The sequence below is a fragment of the Dermacentor variabilis genome, chromosome 6 (assembly GCF_050947875.1).
Source record: "Dermacentor variabilis isolate Ectoservices chromosome 6, ASM5094787v1, whole genome shotgun sequence".
NCBI classification, from domain to species: Eukaryota; Metazoa; Arthropoda; class Arachnida; order Ixodida; family Ixodidae; genus Dermacentor; species Dermacentor variabilis.
Genome location: NC_134573.1, coordinates 140,511,121 through 140,533,385, shown reverse-complemented (window position 1 = coordinate 140,533,385; position 22,265 = coordinate 140,511,121). Strand labels below are relative to the sequence as shown.

At 45.8% G+C, this 22,265-nt stretch overlaps 1 protein-coding gene across 1 annotated transcript in view; it reads right to left on the bottom strand.

Moving 5' to 3' along the window:
• The window catches only part of LOC142586310 (gastric triacylglycerol lipase-like), a 29,894-nt gene extending 8,088 nt beyond the window's left edge, over positions 1–21,806 (bottom strand). The window contains exons 1-6 of the mRNA XM_075697555.1: positions 21,731–21,806; positions 12,737–12,849; positions 11,886–12,090; positions 8,233–8,344; positions 7,244–7,394; positions 1,364–1,456 (exon numbers count right to left, since the gene is read on the bottom strand). Coding sequence (XP_075553670.1) covers positions 1,364–1,456; positions 7,244–7,394; positions 8,233–8,344; positions 11,886–12,090; positions 12,737–12,847 — 672 coding nt within the window. The 5' untranslated portion in view covers positions 12,848–12,849; positions 21,731–21,806. The remainder of the gene's footprint in view (positions 1–1,363; positions 1,457–7,243; positions 7,395–8,232; positions 8,345–11,885; positions 12,091–12,736; positions 12,850–21,730) is intronic.
• Positions 21,807–22,265: the final 459 nt, after the last annotated feature.

Sequence of the window (22,265 nt, the reverse complement as noted above, 5' to 3'; positions counted from 1 at the left end):
ATTCAATGAGTTTTAGACTAATAAAGTATCTCGAAAACTAGTTTTCTTGTAACTAGAAGATAAAATAAACATTGAAGCTGAAAAAGAAAAATAACAGAAAGTTGGAGCCCAAACGCTAGCGCAATTACGTCATTGTGACGCACGGATTTCAATTTTTTTTATAGATTGGGCAAGTCTGGCTGCGTAAATCTTTTCAAGCCTTACCGAGTTCTGTCCTTATCTTATCTTTAGTACAGTGTAGCCCGTCTGTACCGATGAACAAATAACTAGGCCCGAACAGATGCTGTCGGACCTAGTTAGCGACGCCACGAAACCAGTGACGTCGAAATCTGTGACGTCACGGGGAGCTGGTGAGGGAACTTGAAAGCGGCGTCTTCACCCGCCTTTCGTTTTTGCGTCTCTTCTGCCTCACCAAGCCTTCTTTTAACTGCAAGAGTGACTTCTTTGGTATTGTTGAAGAATGACTGACTACTACAACTCGACTAATTTTCTTTTTATCGGAAAATTTTAGCTTGTTCATAAACGTAGTGTCCTTTACGGAACACTTGGTTACAGGAGATGTAAATAATAACGTGCATAGTTCAATTGGCAGCACCACCTGGTGACGCAAAATTGCTTCAACGTGAGCACCCATGTAACACACACACACACATTTTTTTTCTAACGTGCGTTGGTTGCACAAACTGTCACAAGGTGTCGCTACAAGCGTTGTTCCCGGCGTAAGCGTCTCCGGCGTCACGTGGAGGGCTGTGCGTTATGTATGTAAAAGCTAAAACGCTCGCACACATGAAACGCCGCGGCACATGACCTACGGGGAGGGGAGGATGTTTTTGAGAAGATAGGCTTACTACGTAGTCACAAGCTACGAATTTAGCGGCATATGTGACCACATATGTATGTATTTAAATATAAGAAGGGGAACTGAGGGGCTTGATTTTCGTTAGCTACAAAAAAAGAAGAATAAATAAGGAAAGGCAAGGAAAGACAAGGAAATTATATAGGGAATCGTGATTAGCGATCGAAGATGTCACAGCGAATGTGCATCGTGTCCCTCCCATTTTGCTTTCACTGTTCCCTATAGGCTGTGTATTCTGGCGCTGCTATCAACTGTGGAAAGCTTCTGCGTAAGGTACCTATATATCCTGTGCACGCGTGCGTGTTCGACGTGCGCAATGCACGTTCCAATTTATCGATGCATGCCAGGGCCGCGACAAATTGGTTTTCGTTTCGCAGCTACAGTTATCTCTAACCTTTTGCTCACATTCTCAAGCTCAGCTGTCGGAGATCGTTTTGCGTGTGAAGAAACGTTCTTTACTTGAATATATCGTAAGACGAAAGTATTGGAGATATACGCGACGCTCACCTTCAAGAACGCTCCAAAGGGTACCGCACGCTTGACACTCGACTTCATGTGACCAATGAAGGCTGCAGGTGCCATGGCATTGAACAGACGGACCTGGTAAATACAAACCGACGACAAAAAAGAAACTTGTCCAGCGGCCTCTATTCTAGAGAAAAGGGCTTGCCCCGGTTCAGTGGCGTAGCCAGAAATTTCGTTCGGGGGGCGGGGGGTGCTCACATTCCAGCTCGGTCTGCTCCTTATAGAATTTGTTGAGGGGTCAAATACATCGACGATAACTTTATTGCCATTGCCAAAGATGCTGCAAACGAATTCTTGAGCGCTACGCACTGTCCAGACATGTAAAATATGTATTTTTTTCATAAAAGAATATATTCGTGCGTCAAAAAAAATGGTGCCAGAAACAACTGATATCAGTACTTCCACTTTTTTTTGTCTATTTAAAACAAAATATCACATGCAATTTGGAATATATTAATTCGAAACCAGCAAAGGAATGCATGTCGCTCATATGAAAAATGTGAAGCCATGAAATGAACAAGGTGAGGACAAATACTTTAATGAAATTTTCTAATTCAAGAACCTTCTTTATATTTTTCTACATATGCCACGGCCAGGGAAAAATCTCAATGGCGCTGTCCTTCGTTCGAATGTATTGCGCCGGAGCAGCTGTCAGCGGTTGCGTATTGTGAGTAATTGCACTAAAATTATAGTCGCAACGGAGCGCATATATAAAACGTAAGAGTTCTGCAAAAGATACATTAGAAATGTGAAGATACATTGGAATATACAAATGCGAAGATGCAGCTTGATAAAGCGCAAAAAAAAGTGTCACTGGTAACAAAGTTCATTGCATGTATACACAAAAGCTGGCAACAAGATATTTATATATACGCATCAGTCTCCAATAAATCTATGTATATAAACGAAAGTCACTGTATATAATGCATAAAACAAGGGAAATAAGCATGTTGTGCAGTCAAAGATCACAGAAGACGGAGTATATATTCGACAAACACAACGTAAGGAGGCGGGACAGGTCTGAAACCTCTATCGGAGACCTATCGGGCAGCGACCCGCCAGTTTCGAGGGCAGCGGTGCAAACCTTTACAGCCAGTTCTACTGGAACGCTTGTGAATAGTGGCTTAATTTGAAATGAGACCATGACGTCATCATGAGCAGGAACAACATGCCGTATCTGTTCGATAAAGTCGCCAGAATTGCGTACTTGAGTGGCGCTTTTTCCAACGAGTGGCGACAGTATCCGGCGTAAGAAACCGGGAAGCTTGTACAGAGGTAAGCGAGTGTATTTGAAAATGGGCTGCATAAGAACACCTTGCTTGTGTATCTTTGGTAGGTCATGAAGTGCAGGAGCTTACCCGTTGTGGCAAAGTACCCGGTAATAGAGTGACTTATGCTGGGGCGGGGGCCAAATGGAAGTCGTCAGCTAGGAGCTTCTGGAGGTCCCTTTGCAGTTTTCCTGTTGGCTCACGCGTCAGGCAACTATAGGTATTGGCGACACTAACAAGTACCAGAATTTTGTTTGTGTAGTCACCACTATCAAGCAAAACAGCTGCGTTTCCTTTGTCAGCCGGAAGAATGACGATGTCAGGATTGCTTCGAAGCCGGTCGATAGCCTCATGTTCCTGTGATGAAGTTTAGACCGAGGCTCAGGACCGAGAGTTCCGCTTTGTCAGGCTTATGGGAAGAAAGATCGTGTATAGCCTCTCTTGGCAAACTTCGGGACGTACCGTTCCACGATGGTCACAGCCTTTCCAGCTTGGCCTGGTGCATGACGTCGTTATTTCGTGTTCTCACGCTTGCTTGAAAGTTAGCGTCCTGAAGCAAATTCGCCAGGGCACAGGAGCTCTAGTCGGCGACGGTCATAGAAGGTATCATTTTCCAGCATCGGACCTTAGCATTTCACTCCGATATTCTTGCTTGTATTAGTAGTCGCTCAGCCCTTGAAATCACGCAGTCTTTTCGCGTTTATTCAACATGTATTTTTCCGGCCAGACGGGCTGCCGTCAAACTTTCGATTTCAGGTCTTGGAGTTTACACGGAACATGACGGCGACGGCCGCGGCAGGAATGCGCCTGAAGTGTCCATAGAATTGCTGTCGCAGTAATATAATAAGGGTATCAGAGTTCCGCGGCCCACTACTTTCCGGAAGAGAAGAAGTAACAAAATTGAACTTTCACCATGCAACAATTCGCTGCGCCGCAACAATGTCTTTCTTTCTTTTGTGGAGCGGGGCGCCGAAGTGAATAAAAAAAAACGCAAAAGGAAAGCATGTTGGCCCCAATCGAATGCCTACTTTGGACACCTAATCTGGTTATCCAAGGAATATTGAAGAAAACGTGAGATGCTTGGTCCACAGAGAGCCATACGCACACTGCTAGGTATCCTACACCGGCGAGACAAAAGGCGTTCCGGTGAGTTTGCAATAACATTAAAGTGAAGTTGATGTTCTCAAGCGGAGGCGTTGCAATCCATCGAGCCCCCACAGCGATGTCGGCGAGCGAGCATTGTTTATTTTTTTTGTCTGCTAGCCAGAAAGTGTCCAAAACTCTGGCAGGCCAAATTCCGATGGGCCCGAGGAAAACGAACGCGCATCAAAGCGCGCCGCGCGGTGGTCGGGGCAATAGGAGAAAAACGCATGCGTTCTGGCTGGCTCTGGTAGCCCGCTAGTAGCGAGAACAAGAAAATTGAAAAGGCTGAATGTGGTTCTCGCGAATAAAAGTCAAAGTAGAAAAAATAAATAAGGAAGTAGTTATCTTTGCTGGCTTTACTGCCTTGGCATCGATGCTTAGGCGTAGGTGAAAAACATGTTGATATTCTTTTGTGCTACATGACGGCGCAAATGAACTGCCACAACGTTTCGTCCCATAGGACCTCGCTGCGTACTTTGCCAGCTTGTATGATAGTGTGTTGGTTTGGCTTGTCTCGTCGTATGGTCCGATGTACGAGTTTAGAAAAGTCAATGCACTTTTGGCATCCAATGTTTATAAGAATTTTATGCCCATAAAGTTTGTCGGATGAAATCCATGCGCTCCGTAGATTCCGCGGCCTCCGCGCGATGCCGCTACGAGCCCACTCGCCATCAAAATGCCCTTGAAACTTTGTGCTCGGATGGCGCTTCTTGCGTTATGTGACTCCAAGTACATGGGAGTTACCGCGAAACCCAGCCCGAGTTCGCAGTGTCCGTGCCGAAATGTCCTTTCGAGCATAAAAATACCTTCTAAACAAAATCCAGAATGATTTCCGGCTCCAGAATTGTTTTGGTCGGCGGTGCATGACAGCACAAAAAAATTTCGGGGGGAGGGGGGCTAAAGCCCCATAAGCACCCCCCCCCCCCCGCCTCTGGGTACGCCCCTGCCCCAGTTCTCATTATATCACGTGGTTCCCCGCACAGATATGGGGACGAAGGCTCTCGAGGGCTTCCCAAACCCCAACGAGCTCGCCCACGACCGTGCGCGAGAACTCACGTGTCGCGACGGTCTGGAGGCTCAGGAGGAGCAGGAAGGGACTCAGCAGAGCCGTCCACTTCTCACATTTAATGCGATTATTAAACATTACCAACTTGGTAGGAGAGTTTATGATCTTCCTCACCCGAAACGCAGTAGAGGCCAGTCAGCTATTCTCAGAATGTTGCAGACGAGAAAGATCCCGTCGCGAGGATTCCTCAGTAGGACATACTTGGATGTGGACCCTACTTGTCTTGACTGCAGCGAAACCTTTTGCTCTGTGGCCCACATAATGTGGCGATGTCCCGCGTTGCCTAAAGACGTTCTCTCCAGCGAAGCCAAATGGGAGGAGGCCATCAGACGCACGGTACTCCGAAGGCAAGCCAAGGCTATGCAGAGGGCCCAGGAAAGGGCGGAGCGTCACGGCGTTCTGCCCTCTACGTGGGCGCGGCCAGCGGCTACAATGGCCTCCCGTTAGGGGATGCTGACAGCAGCTCCTCAGGATCAAATGAAGTTCGTTGTCTGACTCTGTTTGTCCGGTTTCTGGAACTAAGTTGCAAATGCGCTGGTTGCTTGAAAATGTCATATCAATTGTTGCATCTGTCCTACATATCCGCGTTCCTGACTTCTCTGGCGTGCGTACGCATGCAACTCCTCCTCGCCTCCCCCCCCCCCCCCGGGCGCTCACACACGCACACACGCACACATCTGATTTGCGACCGATTACTATGGTACCAATTCAATCCGTACCAATAGCCGCATCCACCAAGTTTGCAACAGGTCGCAAGGGGTTCCGACAGCCAGAATAGACATCCTATTCGAAGTGCCTCGAGCGCCAGTTGCGCGATAGTGTTGCGTGTATTTGCGGGCCTCTGTAACGCTCGGAAAAACACTTTTATGCAGCACGTATTGAGCAACATAAAGCTGTATCGGCAGTTTTTCATGTTGCTCTACAATTTTCTTTGAGGCTTTTAATCTTACTATAATGTTTGATTAGCTGATTAATTAATTAGGACTAATTATATAATTACGAGGGATGAAAAAAATAATCAGAGCATCTCCAAGCTACGGCAAACAACATTACCTTAGTTCTGTCCAGCTACGTGGCATTTGCATATCTTTGCATATCGCTCAAGTTACGTGGGACACCCTGTATACACTGCCATGAAAACTGTGTCACTACCCGTCGTGGCTGCTCAGTGGCTATGGTGTTGGACTGCTGAACACGACGTCGGGGGATCGTATCCCGGCCACGACGGCCGCATTTCGATGGGGTAGAAATGCGAAAACACCCATGTGCTTAGATTTAGGTGCACGTTAAAGAACCCCAGGTGGTCGAAATTTCCGGAGTCCTCCACTACGGCGCGCCTCATAATCAGAGAGCGGTCTTGGCACGTAAAACCCCATAATTTAAAAAAGAAATTGTCACTGGACACTAGATATGCATGTGGAACACAATATGACTTTAATTAAACATGTTTCATGTATTTTGTAGATGGATCGTGTGCTACAAAAATAGCGCCTTAATTGAAATAAAAGTGTTATGTTGCCGCATTCATCTCTGATTTTCATTCTTGAGAATGTGGTAGCACTTCAGCGTTAGGATGCATTATGACGCGATTCATACGTTTGTGTATATGTGTTTATTGTGACGATAAAATTGTCTGAAACGGCAATTCGGGTACACTGTAGATTACCCGTTGTCCATGACCGCGTGTAGGGTTTGGTGTATTATAAGGTATAGGATACGCGCCTTCCATTTTAAGATTTGTGTACCCTTTGGGAATGCTTGATCAATTGCACCGCCAGCCCTTGGGGTGCATATTAAATCTGATATTTGTTTTATTCCGTGAATGAAAGGATTTATATTTTTTAAATGTACCTGTAAATGCGAACCGCAAAAGTCATTTTGTAAACTGGAAGAGTGAGATTGTAACACAACCCGATCTCTATCCTTTTGAGGGCAATGCAATGCGCTTGTGCAGTAGTGGTAGAGAACGGTATCACAGCTGTGGGGTTCATGTTTCGAGCCCAGCTAGTGACGAGAACGTTTTTTCGTTTACATTGGTACGATGGTATTTGCCTTGGTATTTCCATTCCGAGGCTAGGTAGCTATAGGTAGGTTCAGAGCGTAGGCCGCAGGACGTGTACAAAGAAATGCTATCGCTTTTAAAAACAGTGCGGGGACGTTACTAAATTATATGGCATTCTATAAACGCATATGTACATACGATAGCGCTTAATACATGCTTATAATAAGATGTATGAAAAGTAGTCGCAATCAATAACGCCGTCATGAAATTGACAATGTGCAGATGTCACCAGCCAGTTTGAACATCACGTAGGACTTCCGTTCGCCTAAAAAATAAACGAGAGCTGTTCTCATTGGCCGCGGCAGCGAAATTCCGAGGCTTACCTTCTCGTTGTAATGCGGTTTCGTCGCAAGCAAGCCGAACATTATCATGGTCCCCTGAGACCACCCCACGTAGAGCAGCGAATTCATCTTCGTCTCGGCCAAGATCAGGTCTATTTGTGCCGGCAGATCATACTGGATCATTTCGTCGAAACTGAAGAAAGGACCCAAAGGAGGTGGCGTTCAGTTGCGAAGAAAACTGACGCGACGTTCAGTTAGGATGAGCTCTAACGACGTAACATCGGCGTTTATTGCAGTCACCGTGACACTGAGGTGAAGATAGCAAAGGTCGCTTGCCTTTCATGTCCCACCCTACAAGCCACATGCGATGGGCTGTATAATTGAAGTTAGGCCGGTTTTACAGGTTTACGTGTTTCGCATGACTGTAGCTGACACCACAGGGAAGGTAAGATGCGCTACCAAGTACGCTGATGTTTCAACGCAAATGTAATTATTACTGTTACTACTAATAAATGTTGTTATTAATAATCATTTAAACATATATAAACACCAAAACACGTCACACGCAGAGTACAGGCGATTACACATGCAGCCAACAGACGCTCAAGCAAAGGAGAGCACAGGAGACCTAAATTTGAAGTGTTAGAATAAGTGCGAATAAGGGTTGACTTGCGACAACTTTCGTGCGTAAGGAACGCTTTAATTCGATAACTTCAGTTGATTAACGAGTTAACTATAATGATTATTGCATAATCTTTTAGGCCCGTCGAAGCGAATGATGTGTCGCGGAAAAAGAAATAGAGCCCTTGATTTATACAGCGCCGTGATTAAGAGTTAAATTATTCACTGAATCACTTAGCATAATTAACTGGGCTGTTCATCAAACAGTGAAGTTAATTCTCTAGCATTTTGATTTTATTCGACTTTGGCGCGCCGTGTGATTGGCGTGAAGCTTTGAGTACAATAAAGCCTCGGCATAACGAATTGATGGACACAAAAAGTTACGCATAAGAATTCAAGAGTTCAGTTACCTGAAATCCCAGAACTTCTTCTGCGACCTTTTCAGGTTGAGGTGTTTTGAGTAGCAGTTGCCTCTTACGTTCCCCAACCACACATCAAAGCCGTGGTCCGCTAAGATGAATCCTGAAAGCACGGTTGGAAGTGTACTGCAATTATTCCAATAAAGACTAGCGTGCGTACATATTATAGACTGCCGGTGTAACTATTTCTCGTTCAAAGAATCTGCTCGAAGTCGATGTTGCAGCGTGAGCTTTCGTTATTTGTAGTGGGACGATCTCACGGAGCTCGCCATTTTTATTATGCGCTTCGAGTCATACGGGTATTTCAACGCGCCGTTTCTGGTATTTTACTGTGGTCTCCGGCTTGGAGAATAGAGTGGCTTAGCTTGTCCGTAAACTCGGCGGATATTACGGTACCCCGAAACACCCGAAACGTCGATGGCACTATCAGCACCGTTAGCACCATATTGTGTCGCTTTCTTCCACAACAAGGCAGCAAAACATTTTTTTATGTATGTGTATAGCGTCATTGTTTTTATCAAAACGCGAGGAAACACAACAAAAGAAAGAAAGATCCATTGTACGCCAAAGATCGAGTGCTGTTGTGCACCTCCGCGTGTCGAGTGTTACGCAAACTAAAAAAAAATCAAGAAACGTTTTAATAACAGGCTCAAACTTTCTTATACATGGGCCTCCAACGCCCGAAACGCCCAGTCGTCAACAAGTGGAGCAGAACCCGACATCGTTCGAAAAACGACAGAGTTTCTGTAGCGACTGCCACCAACACAACACGGAAGCCTCAAGTATTTTTCAGAAAGTGAATCCTGATGTCATCCATATATCATTCTAAAAAAAATTATGGGGTTTTACGTGCCAAAACCACTTTCTGATTATGAGGCACGCCGTAGGGGGGGACTCCGGAAATTTCGACCAGCTGGGGATCTTTAAGGTGCACCTAATTCTAAGTACACTGGTGCTTTCGTATTTCGCCCCCATCGAAATGCGGCCGCCATCACCGGGATTCCATCCCGCGACCTCGTGCTTAGCAGCCCAACACCATGGCCACTGAGCAACCACGGCGGGTCATATATCATTCTTCTACGGTTCAGCCAACCGTTTCCTACAAAATATAAACAGAGGGTGCTAGTGTCTATGGGAGTTGCATGCATGGCAGTTCATTTAGCATGCGAAGGGGGATGAGGTAGGGATTTCGTTTGGCTTGCCCTATATGCGGATTTGCCCAAACTTAGTCCTCCTCGCTTCGAGCGGCATTTGTGACTTGGCAGACTCACCATTTTTGACAACAAAATATTACTTTGTAATTCCAACTATTCGCAATTATTACGCGGAAACGCACTGGAATCATGCCTATAAAAAGCGCGATTTCTTGGAAATAAAAAAAGAAAGTTAGAGCAATAAATAACAGTTCAAGGACGTCTGAAGCCACAAGCATGGAGATTAATGAAATCCGTGTGCTTTACCCGCGTCATTTCCATTTCCATTCCAGAGATCGCAGCGCCAGAATCTTTTCTGGTAACTTTTGTAGGAGGCTCTGTGGCTCAGTCAATTTGTGTACTTGCGCAAAACGATATTCTGGTGAACAGTAGGAATGCAGCAAGGTGACGTGATTCAGTGACGCGATTTCCTTGCGAAAACTCAAGTGGTCAATATGCTCTCCACACTGGTATGCCCGTATCGAAGTGTATATAAGCGCTACGGTTTACGCGGTCATAAAACGTGCGACTCTAGTGACTGTAGTGACGCGCACACAGTTTGTAGTGACTGTAGTGACGTGCACAATGGACTGCAGTGACGTGCACAGGAACCTCATTATACGTACAATCGAAATTAGTCGCCGCTTCAGGTAGATGCAGGAGGGGGGGGGGGGGCTCCATGAAAAGTCCCTGTCACTAATAACACCTAAGAATCATTGAGACTTCTGGTATTTGGTAGCCTGGCCATTGAGAGAAACAGGGTAAAGTGTCATATGTTCGAGCGTAAACGTGATTAACGCGCACTTTACGATGGACTCACTAAGGCCTAGTTTGCGGAGATACGAAGAAGTTTGGGTGGCTGCCCACTGAATACTTGCGCGCACTTGAAGACGAGTCACCGCAGAAGACGAAAGACATATATCATCAGCGTACATTGATATAAGTGAATTGTCTTGGGTAATAATTCAGCAAGGTCATCCGTAGCCAAGTTAAAGAGAATAGGGCTCAATACCCCACCTTGTAGGACGCTACCCCGACAACAACAAAATGACAGAGACGGCTAGCTATGACTAGGAGACAGTGTTTTCATTCAACACAGTGAAACTGATACAAAACTAATACAAACGATGCAAAGCTGATAAATGGAACACTGTTTACATACTGACGACGCACAAACCATGGTGGGACATGAGAGCACCGCACGAGCGCATCGCACATGAAATGTTCCGCTGAGGCGAGTAGTTTAGCGATCAATTGGCGAATTAAATTTTGCAGCCCGCACATTCCTGCAATTATTACGTAAGATGTTGAAAAAGATTCAGCCGACAATCCTGCCGCTCTATACATCTGGTACATGAGCTCGTGCTGCTGGTTACCGGAGCATTCTTTACCATTTAAACCACGTCAAGCCGGCGGAAAAAAGGGGGGGGGGTCTTCAGACATATGACCCCTCCCCCGTACCTGGCACCCGGAGCTCACGCCCCCCTCCCCCCTCGTTGCTGCGCGAACTACATCACTAAGATCACGTGTGCGGCGCACTGCAGAGTGTGAATGCAGTTCGTTTCCTTGAAAAATAAAAGCTAAAATTATTAGCGAGTGCTGATGTGCGGTGTCATGGGAACTTCTTGAGATCTTTCACATCAAAAAGAGCGATGGCTTAGTGAAGGCCAGCTTTTTAAAACCCGTGAGTGGTCAGTTCGGAGTTATTTATGTCTCAGAGCAGAGTCTTGTGTGCATCTTGACGTATGATCGAGTGTGTGTATATTCGCGAATCCGAACAAGACAAAAGGTTCGCGAGAAGATGGACAGCTGAACTGACCAGCAGTAGCCGAACAATGGAAAGGCTCAGTCTGCTTCGACAACACTTCTACAAGTATCCTTGTTGAAACTTTGGTTTCAGACTGAGGCTTTCTTTTGTTCGGGCACTATTGGTGCCCATATATATATATATATATATATATATATATATATATATATATATATATATATATATATATATATATATATATATATATATATAGTACTGCAATTCCCACGAGGGTATTCGGCGCATGGGTTACAATACAAAACTTATTGCGGAACCTGCAAACATGAAACAAACATAGACTCAAGTCGCAGCATACAAAACGACAGAAGACTGCTCTAAAAGACACGATCGAAAAAAAAAATCAAAGAAAACCTAGTGACCTTAGTTTCCAAACAAAATGTCAACACTCGACTGAAGGATTTCATTATTAGTTGGACTTTCACACTTGTTAACATCTCTCGGAAGGAAGGAATATTTGAAGCAATTAACATGCGTGTGAAAAGGGGATACTATGAACTCATGCCTTTGTCTAGTTGCTTACGCAGATGGGAAGGAAAGTGATTCTTGCATATGTGTTTTTTGGCACCTTTTTATAATGCTTAAAAAAACGTGTTTACAGGGTGCCGCTTGTCCGGTCACGTTACCTAGGCTCTGATCTGGCATATTTACGACGAAGTCTGCACTGCTACTTAGAAGCCCAGTCATCAGAAAGGCGACAGGTTTTCGTTCCCATGGTCCCGGTTTCTGTAGGCGTCCGTGTGGTATCCTTTGTATCATGATGTCGTACGAGTCTTCGGTCATGACAGTGTATTCTTCCACGGGATAACCAAAGCCTGCAATTAACTGGGACTGAAAAAGAAAGTAGCATCAGTGTTTTCTAACAAAGAATGCAACGCCATGAACAGCTCTGCAAACTGTAGTTCATTGGAAACTGTTGTTTATTAATTGCAGTCCCTTTGCCCGTAGTGGACCAATGGAACAATGATGCGTTTAGAACTACGATTATTCTTACAGTGAGGAACGTTTACGACGAACACAATTGCTTGATGCTCATAGCTGGATAATAGCGAATCCCAGGACGTAATTGATTTCAGGTAGCCATTAAGGATTAAAAAACCCCGCAAGTTAAGAAAACATTGCTTTTTATTGCGCGTAGCATGTCACAGATTTTCTTAAAAGTGTCCCATATTTAATTTACATGAGTAATTTTTTAAATCTTTTCTCATTCCGCCTGTTTCTTGGTCGATACTCTCATTAGGTATATGTACCGTAGTTCCCGAGGTCATCATTACCGTCATGCCACTTTGGAGGAGGAGGATGGAACTTTATTATTGCGGAAACTTTAGAAGGCACTTAATAGAGGAGTATGAGACCGGTTAAAACTTACTTTTTGCGAAATAAAAGAGATAGTATGTTCTGATAAAGACAAAAGCGTTAATTATCCTTCCCATGTAGATCTCATTACGGCAACGAAATCGTAAATGAATGTACTTACCACATTTTTCTCATCGTCTTTGATTATCTCAGGCTTAAACGTGTTGCTGTGTCCTAGCCAAGCACAGGCAAACCAGATTGAAAGAAGCGATGGTAAGGTTATTTTGTGCATGTCTGAAAAAAAAACAACAACAAAGGAAGACGAACGTGGGTGGGCAACAAGCTTTCATTTCTTCAACAAAGACCAACATTTGTCGCGAAAGTTTGCGACAGCAGATTCGCTGAGCCTCCTGAGCGTTGGCCGGAAGATCAGTTCTTCACTCAGGTTACACTTAAGGCACTTTATTTCCACGTTTCACGTGAACAAAGAATGTAGAGGGTATAGTTGGGAACTTAGTTATATAGTTAGGCTTGACAAGGTATTTGTAACTTTTCACAAGTCCGGCAGATAATGAGCAGACGATGCGCTTATGCCGGTAAAAGAGGTTAAGTGTATATAAGAGACAAAGAAAGTGTGGTTGTATGGAGATGAACACGAACTTTCACAAAACAAGGTTTGCAGAGTGTACGCCAAAAATGAAAAGCAGCAGTAAAAAAAAATAAAAGGCGGAACAAACAGTAAGATGGAGCATTGAAGTAATCAGCAGTGCTTGAACGTTCGACGTCTAAGACTGAAGCCAATCTTTCGACAAGTTTTCTTGTCGGAACATTGTTGGACCACCGTTGACAACAATCAGCAGCAGTCTGTTAGGAGAAGGCGTCAGCGGAAGTCACACAGTTCGAAAGAATTTAGCCCGTACAATCTCATATTTGCTGCCATAATGTCCAATTGATTTATGTCCAAAAAGTATGATCCGTTCAAAACAATTCCTTTGAAAGTGTGCTCGTGCAATTTTCTCGACTATTCCATCCGTTGAGCTTAGCGCAGTGCGCAGAACTCAACAATACCTTTATGTTCAAGAAGTTGACAGATCATTTATATGCTACGTTTGACGCACGTGTGGTTGTCGGCAATGGAGCATATGTTCTAAGTTAGCTGAATTGCCGTACAGGTATTGCAATTGCAGGTATTGCTGTATGCGTGTCTGGCTGCTGGCAAAAAAATTTCAGGCAGTATACCAGTGCAGCCTAGGGTGCTGCCGGTGCCGGTATACTGCACGTTGCGCGCATTCTGGCATCGAGTATGAAGGCGTTGTCGCCTGCTTGATCCCTTACTGGCCTGGCGCCTGCGGCCGCTTTAGCGTTTCCAGCCCGAGTTTTTCGTGCATTTCAGCGCATTTCTAGAACACTTCCAGGGCTCTCCGCCACGAACGAGGTTGCTTCTATCGGTCTGACAGCGCGGATAGTCAAACAACGCTGACAAGGAGCTGCCGAACACATTTGCCGTAAAGCCCGAGGCCTATTTCGAAGCGCCAGAGACTGTTCTATAGCATTGTTGAAGCGTGGTCGAAGAGGTTGGGGAACGTTTCCACGTCATCTGGTTGCGCCCGCTGTGTGTCACTTCAACGAGCGTCGTCGACATAACACCCTGAAATTCGGCTGGTCCACCTCGCCACCAGGTGCGCATGTGTTCTCTCCACCGCGGCGGCTCCTACCCTGCCCCAAGAGGGCTGCGGTGCGTGTGGATATGTCTTGCCAACTCATCGGCAACAATTCGGAATTTCCAATGTTTGCTATCAATCATATAATTAGGAAGTTAATTAGCGAATTTCTACAAATAGTTGAATATGTGTTTCGATTTATCGTGCAAGTAATATGTCTGCCACTTTGAATAATCTAGCTCAAGGACTACGATTATGCTATCTGCCAAAGCCGATTTCTAGATATTCTGCAAGACCTAAAAAATGATCATCCGGTATGTGTCCCACGTAACTTGCGCCGAAATTAAAAAAAATATATATATATATTCGAGTGTCACGTAACTGGTCAATATAGAAGTAATGTTGTTTGCCGTCGCGTGGAGCAAGTCCGAATATTTCTCATATTTCGCCTTATTATTACTAATGAATAAGCTTCTCAAGTATTATAATCGAAGCAAGATTGCCAATCAGAAAAATACAGGCGACCATGCGAAATTCCCGATTCATCTTTCCGTTGCTGCATACGTGCTACGTAAATGCTTTTTTTCCAAGTCTGAACGAAGCCCGCAAAGGCACTCGAAAAGTGCCGCGCACTTTCTCGTGTTTTGCGGGCTTCTTTTTTAAAGCTTGGAAAAACACTTACGCAGCATGCATAGAGCTGCGGAAACGCCAGGGCGCTGGGCAGCGCGTTGGCTGCCCGCTGTTAGGTGACGTAAGCAGAACGTTGACTCGAGAGGCGCGGCTTCGCGTTCGCTGCCTCCCCCCCAGTTCCGATTTCGCGCGCTGTGTTAGCCGAAATTCGCCGTGTCACGTTCCCTCGGGTAATCGCAGTTTTCCAGATCTAAAAGTTCAAACGGCTTGTACGGAGAGCTTGCTTCAATTTACGAATCACGATGAGCCCTCTGAAAACTTAAACGGTAATTAATTAAATGTTTAACAGGTTTGGGGATGTGCGACTCTCACACGTTCCCTGACGTTGTTTCCCCCGCATGGCTCCTGTCTCCCGTAATCCGGCCTTTACTGGCTTTACTGCGGCGGTTGGTGTGGTTGCAGAGTAGTCCGAGAGATGGCGCGAGTGTGGCGCTGCTATCGCCACCTAACGGCGGGGTTACTTGGGCACAAAAGGGAGAAGGCTGTCCTTCTTTGGCTCGGAGTCGGCAAGCGGCGGGGAAGTTCTGCGCGCGCTCTCCCCGTTAGAACGCGCTTGCGCATTCTAGGTTTCCAATTCGAACCAGATGGTTTCTCTCCTGAAAACTGGCAACAGGCTAAGGAGAAGCTTGAAACCATGATTCAGGAATTCAGCGTGTTGTCATGCCAATTGACTGCTCGAGCGACAATGCTTCGCACGCTTCTGTTTTCCTTCCTTACGTATGTGGCGTGTGTGTCCCCTGTTCCAACCCAAACCAAGCTTATCTTGGAGAGGGTCCTCTTTCGCTTCCTCTGGAAAGGGACAACTGCATGGTTGAGCAGCTAGGCAGGTGCTCAAGTTACCCAAGGATAAGGGAGGACCCAGAATTCCCGACCTGGGCATCGTGGCTACTGCACTACACGTCAGGTGGACCCAGGTAGCTCTTAACTCGGATATGCTCCTGACTCGAAACTTTACTTCCTTTTTTCTTAGCACCCGACTCCGCTTGTTTTCGCAGAGCACATTTTCCCACTGTGTGCCTCGCTCAGTTTCCCCTTCCACCATTTATGCGGTGGCTGCCAATTCTCTAGTAAGCCTCCGCAAGGTTCACCCTGGCATCGACGTAGTTTCAACTCCAATCCAAGAACTAGTCGATGTCCTCACCACAGGTCTCATCCCGCATTGCCAAAGGTACGATCTGTCCATCCACAGGCCAAGCTGGAAGCTCATTACGGCCAGTTTCCTCGACGCTGGGCGAGCTACGTTCATGTACCGCCTGGTGCGAGGGTGGCTGCCGTTGAGTTACAGGCCCTTCACAGCCGTCCCCGCTCGTGGAGTGTGCCCTTTTTGTGGCGGTCGTGAGGATTCGGTTCATGTCTTTACGCACTGTTTACTTCCTGCAGCCCTTCTCCAAAGGATTGCTGATCTCTTTAAGCTCCCAGGTGTCCCATAACAGACTGTTCGATCTTTGCACCCTTTGCCTAAACAGGCGATCAACCAGTTCGTGCTTCTTCTTGTCGAGTGCTCATACCAAGTTTGGTTGGCACGGTGTAATGCGGTTTTCGGAGGACGAGCGCCGAGCCTTCACGATGTGCTTGCGAAAGCACGGAAGGACGTCTGGTTCCATCTCACCCGGGAGCGGTATCGCTTGGGCGACAAGAAGTTTCTCGAAATGTGGACTCGTCCTGCTGCGATTTTTGATGAGTCAGGTGGAAAGCTCTCCATTAAGTTACGATGCATGCTTCTAAGGTCGCACGACTCGGCCGTGTGTGCCAGTCGATCAACAGGGTTTTGTTTGGCCCAGTGAACCCCAGAGCCGGAACCGGTCGTGGCGCACCCTCGTGTGGTCGGGCTGCTCCGCGAATGGCTTTGGTGGTCTCCATGATTGTATGCCTTGACCTCTTTTGCGTCAAGGCAGTCCGAGGGTCAGTCAGGCTTGCGTCCTGTAAGACCGACATGGCTGTTTTTGTGTTGAATGCAGTAACTCAGTTGTGCTGCACACTCACAGTTGATGTTGAGCTATGGTCTAGTTTAAACCGGCGAGCGATGATCATATGCGGAATGACGAAGGCCGCAGTGGAGGCATATGGTGTGACAGAGCCATCGGTATACACATGTACAGTATCTCCGTACTCTGTAGAAATGTGCAACAGGGTGAGTTGCCTGAGGCCAATAGATGGAACGAAAGACTTTTTAGTAATTCCAGGGATCTGCAATGTAACGACAGGTTTAGGCAGAACCCACGGGGGTGTTCTCGGAATACAGTCGGGAGAGAATCTTGTCGGCAAAACACTCTGATGCCGCGTTATAGTAGTTGAAAAGCTGTAATCTGGGTGTGTGGTAGGGAGCGATGACAGAGGATGGTGCCTGTGTCGGGTCAACACGCGGAGGTACATTCGAAGAGGCTCGCAGAGCAAGTACACCCGAATAGGACAAGCACGAGCTTCCGCTATTGTTCCATTGGTTGACGTGCATCGTGGGAGGCCCAAACATGTGCGCAATGCTTGAGCTTGAATGCTCTCCAGCGCGCGCACACAACTAAGTCCCATGCTTGAGAGCGCCGGCATGCTGTACCGTATATACCCTACGAATAGTGCTCGGTACAATTGGAGTAATGACGACTCCGAGGGGCCCCATCTTGTTGCTGCCACGACGCGAAGGACTAGACCATAGCTCAACATCAACTGCCGCAGAACTTGTTGCTATCCGGGAAGCACTTCGATTTCTCTCCGAGGAGCGTCCTCGCGCATGGACGATATTCTGCGATTGCAAGCCAGCTCTGCAAACGATTGACTGTGTCCTCAGACGGGGCCCGTATTATTCTATGGCTATAGAAATTACAGAGTATCTCGACCACGCAACAAGAAATGGCCACAATGTCACCTTTCAGTGGATACCATCACACTGTGGCGTGATAGGGAACGAACAGGCAGACGCTGAAGCAAAAACTGCTTTAGATAATGCTTGTGAAGTACGCATTCCGTTCTCACGAACAGACACAAACGCCCTACTTCGTCGCGTAAACCGCAACTCTACGTTGGAACACTGGGCCCAACCAGATCGACGACACAAGCGATTACACAAATGGGACCAAGAAATGAGATTTCGTATGCCTCACAAGTTCAATAGAAACCACACGAGCATGGTGCACCGGATTCGCCTTGGTGTCGCATTCACCAACCGTTATAGAAATATGATAGGTGCCAGTGATACTAGCCCAAACTGTGAATGCTGTGAGGTGCCAGAAACACTTGAACATATATTTTGTGTGTGTCCCGCGTACGCGCAAGAACGACAGCAACTTGTCTCTTCCATAGCAAACATCCATGAGAGACCGCTATCGGACGAGTTTCTTTTAGGTCCTTGGCCTAATGCAACCAGCGCAGCCCTGGTAACAAGAGCCGCTGTAGCTTTTCTCCAAGCCACTGGGCTGGACGCACGCCTTTAGAGATACCACAACTCTGTGAATTTGTATATACGCATCTCTTCCTTATACCATCATCATTCATCAGCCCTTTCCCCCCCCCGTCCCTTTTCCCCAGAGTAGAGTAGCAGGCCAGAGCAAGTTATAGCTCAGGCCGACCTCTCTGCCTTTCTGTAAATAAATTTCTCTCTCTCTGCACACTCACAAAACAGTTGCACCCTTTGGGGTGTATATATGCCACACAACAATAATCATCATCTGTCTTGTCCGCATTTCCTTTCTTTACCGCGGCGAGCCCGGTACTTTCTAGTAACGAACGGCATGCCCGTTATCAGCATGACATAGCATTCCAGACAGGAAAGTAACGAGCGCAGCGTTTTCAAGAAAGGGAATGCGGGCAAGACAGATCATTATTGTTGTGTGGCAAATATACACTCCGAAAGGTATAAACTTTTATTAGAGTGCACCGCAGCAACCCCTTGTCCGGGAAGGACCGTTGGCCTGAACGAAAGCCGCCCGCCCAGTCGGCCCGGGTAGAGGGAAAGCGCTGGGGTGAATGTACGGAATGATGCTGGGTTGATGACTACATGAAATCTCAAGAACGTGGCACCTCCGCGTGCCAAGTCCTCTTCCCATCTTACAACGGTCCGATCCATGCTTCTGCGAGACCGCCTCGCGAGGCCTAGGAGCAGGACACCGGAATGGACGAACACGATCGTTCGAACCCGCCTCCATTCGCATGACCGTTCACGCGAACGGCCAGGCATTGGTGTCCAGCATGGGACTAGCATATTCGCTCGATATCCTGTCGCGGTGAGTCGGACTTCCTCGATTTGTCACGTGCCCATCGGCAGGTTCTGTGGGTAGCAGTTCGGCTAGCAGGCATTAATTAGGTGCAATTAGGTGCATTAATTAGGTGAAAGGTGCAATAACTACCATTGTCGTTGTTTGCATTACTGTATTATCGTTGCTTTGTTCCAAGAGTATGGGTGAGGCCCTCACAAAGTTAATGATGGGGTTTTGTTAATTAGCGACTAATTACTACGTATCATCCGTCACCAAGTGGTCGGCGCCCCTGACGCCATGTCTCCGAAGGAACCGTCCTCTTATTTCTAAACTGGTGTGTTTAAATATTCCCTAAAGTCTTCGTAGAAACACCCGCTTATAACCACCTACAAAGTGAACTATTTTCCAGAAATAGGGGTGTTAATAGTCTCAAATACTTTTGCTTAGGTAGTTAAATGGTGTTAAGTACGGGCGTTAAATACGCGCCTTTGCACTTTTCTGACCCCTTATTAAAGTTAGAGAATAAAAGGAAACGAGCGTGACGCAGAGTGACCTCTACAGGTGGCTGACAAGGTGAACAGGGGTACACACCGCCTTGCAGCATCTCTTTCGCTATCTATCGTATTGTATGGTAGTCTATACAGGATGAAAAATTCCATTTATTCAGGGTGCGTACCTCACCCGAATCGTATAAAAAGGTTATAACATTACGCCCACGTAATGGTGCTAGTTACTCTTTGAGTCTGTTCTAGCACCGGCAATGTGATTAGGTATATACACTTCAAGATTCAAAGATGTTGACCGAAGCTCACGTGTAATTTCGTCGATTGTTGCGGCACTCCTTGCAATGCCAAGCAGCTTGTTGACAGAAAACATTTCTTTTTAAAGTAAAAAGATGCCTCACACTAATACTTCGACGCTATTTCGCTGTTGAAACCATGCAGCAAATTATGCTTCGCGCTTTCGGCACAGACGAGTAGTCGCCTTACCTCTGACCACGGCAAATCTATCTTGCCTTGCTAGTCACTTAAGACCAATTATAGTGCAGTGTAGTACATTTTCTAGGGTTAAAGAGTAGAATATGTGCAACACTATTTCTGGGCAAAATGCTGGACAAATTACACGTATAGGTATATCTGAAGGCCGCTGTTGTGGCTGCGTTCTGGTGTAGTGGATACAAACTACCCTTGCTGCCGCCTGCAGTTCGCGGGTCCAAATGTGATTTAGTGCCCGGATTTTGTGCCTTCTTTATATGTGAACCGTTATCCTTCGTTTTTTATATGTGTAATCATGTTGCATGCTTATTCAAGCCCGCAAGGCGTACGCGAAAAGCACGGGGGTATCTAACTTTACAATACGTCGTTCCCTACTCGCTGTCGTTGGCAATGAATCGTATATGGAATACGGCAGCTCCTCCAAGCGTTTCAGATTTTGTAGCAATAAACATGTTATAGATCATGTGATAATATGCCGTAGCGCGACGTTAATTACACCTCAATTTCTTGTGACCGGTACATGAAATCTGAACTCGAATTTACATCACTAAAGAAGATTTATTATGTTCCACGATCCTGCTTTTAATGTAACCTGTTAAAAACATTTGTGCCAACTACGAGAGCAAGGTTACAGCATGACTCTTCTTTCTTTTCTTTCGTTAAATGGAATGCGGTTTGGGATACTAGTAGATCACTATTATCACTGCTAAAGGTTGTTTCAAATTTAAATGTGGATTATAAATTCTTTTGTCAAAAATGTGTGTTGATTACTGTACAGAACAATTCTTTCTGGCACACACATGCATGCTGAATTGAATTGAATCTCTATTATCATATGTTGTACAAGAAGGATGACGGGAGTAAAATCTGCACAAAATCGTCTTGACTAGCTCCCACTACCTAGAAAATGCCGCTGAGCACCGCCAGCTAATAGTAAACATAAGATATCAAACATGAGATACGATACTTATTCCAGTCGCAAGAATTCACAATTATTACAGAACATCAAGTTTAACAGGATACTGTAGTTATTGCTGAAGCATAAGAAAATGGAAGGGAAAGTATACAAGCATGTTGAAAAGAGATAGAATTGGATCACAGTTAAACAATTGATTAAATCACACTTACAATGAATAGGTGCTGTAAATTAGCACTAGGATTATAAAAGCAATGCCACAGCATCTTTCGAAGTCACATTTTTTTAAGTTGACATCAGTGCCAGTAAGCTAATTTAACATCTTTGGAATAACGTTGCATAGCATCTGGTCGCCATGCATATTTAGTTCGTGATCGAGGCACTAACCAGCGATTATGCTAGCGTGTACCATATTGATTCCCAGTAGGTTTTAGGTTGGCCATTTCAGAAATTATTGTTCTTTAAGTTTTTTATTTTATCGTCTTACCATTGTTGTAGTTGTAAAGATCCTGCATCCCTATTAACTTATATTTTTCTTGTATATAGCTAACAAAATGATTAGACTCATTTTTAGCAACAATGTTAAGAAGTCTATATTGAATTTTTTTAACGTTATCAATGTTTGTTCGCGTTGTCTCGCCCCATACTCGAAAGCAGCAGTGGGCAGAGGATGATAACTATGAATGGCAGATAATAGAGAATGGTAGTAAAAAAAGGCCTACTTACTTCTCCGTCGAAGTAACTGGTATGCACCCGAACACTGAGAAGCAAAGTGTCTCTACCACTACTGTAGGCAACAATGTTCCATATAGGTCTGTATGCTGTAGAGACGTTATTGCTTCTCGGTCACTGAACTCAATGCTTTCTTTTTACAAATGTTTGAGAAACGTTCGCGTGCAGGGGACCCGCAAGCACCCGAATACGGCAAGTTCTAGTACACAATAAACAGCGCCCCATGGAGATGTCAAGCGTATACAGAATGTCCAGCTTGTCATCGGTGAAACAACGTGAGCGTGGCGTTCCCCGGCTTCGTCAAGGGGATCATCACTCACGAATGACAAAAATAGTCGACAGGACTGAACTCTGCACACGAGGAGCCTTGACTAAAGACGGACAACAGCGGCGATCGCCATGAAATCAGCCAGCTGTAAGCCGCACACTGTGAGTTCTATATAGGTTCTTCCTCTGCTATAGGGCTATAAGCTATTCTGTTGAGGCATCTGCAACAGTGTTAACTCTCCGACTGCTGCTGATGATGATG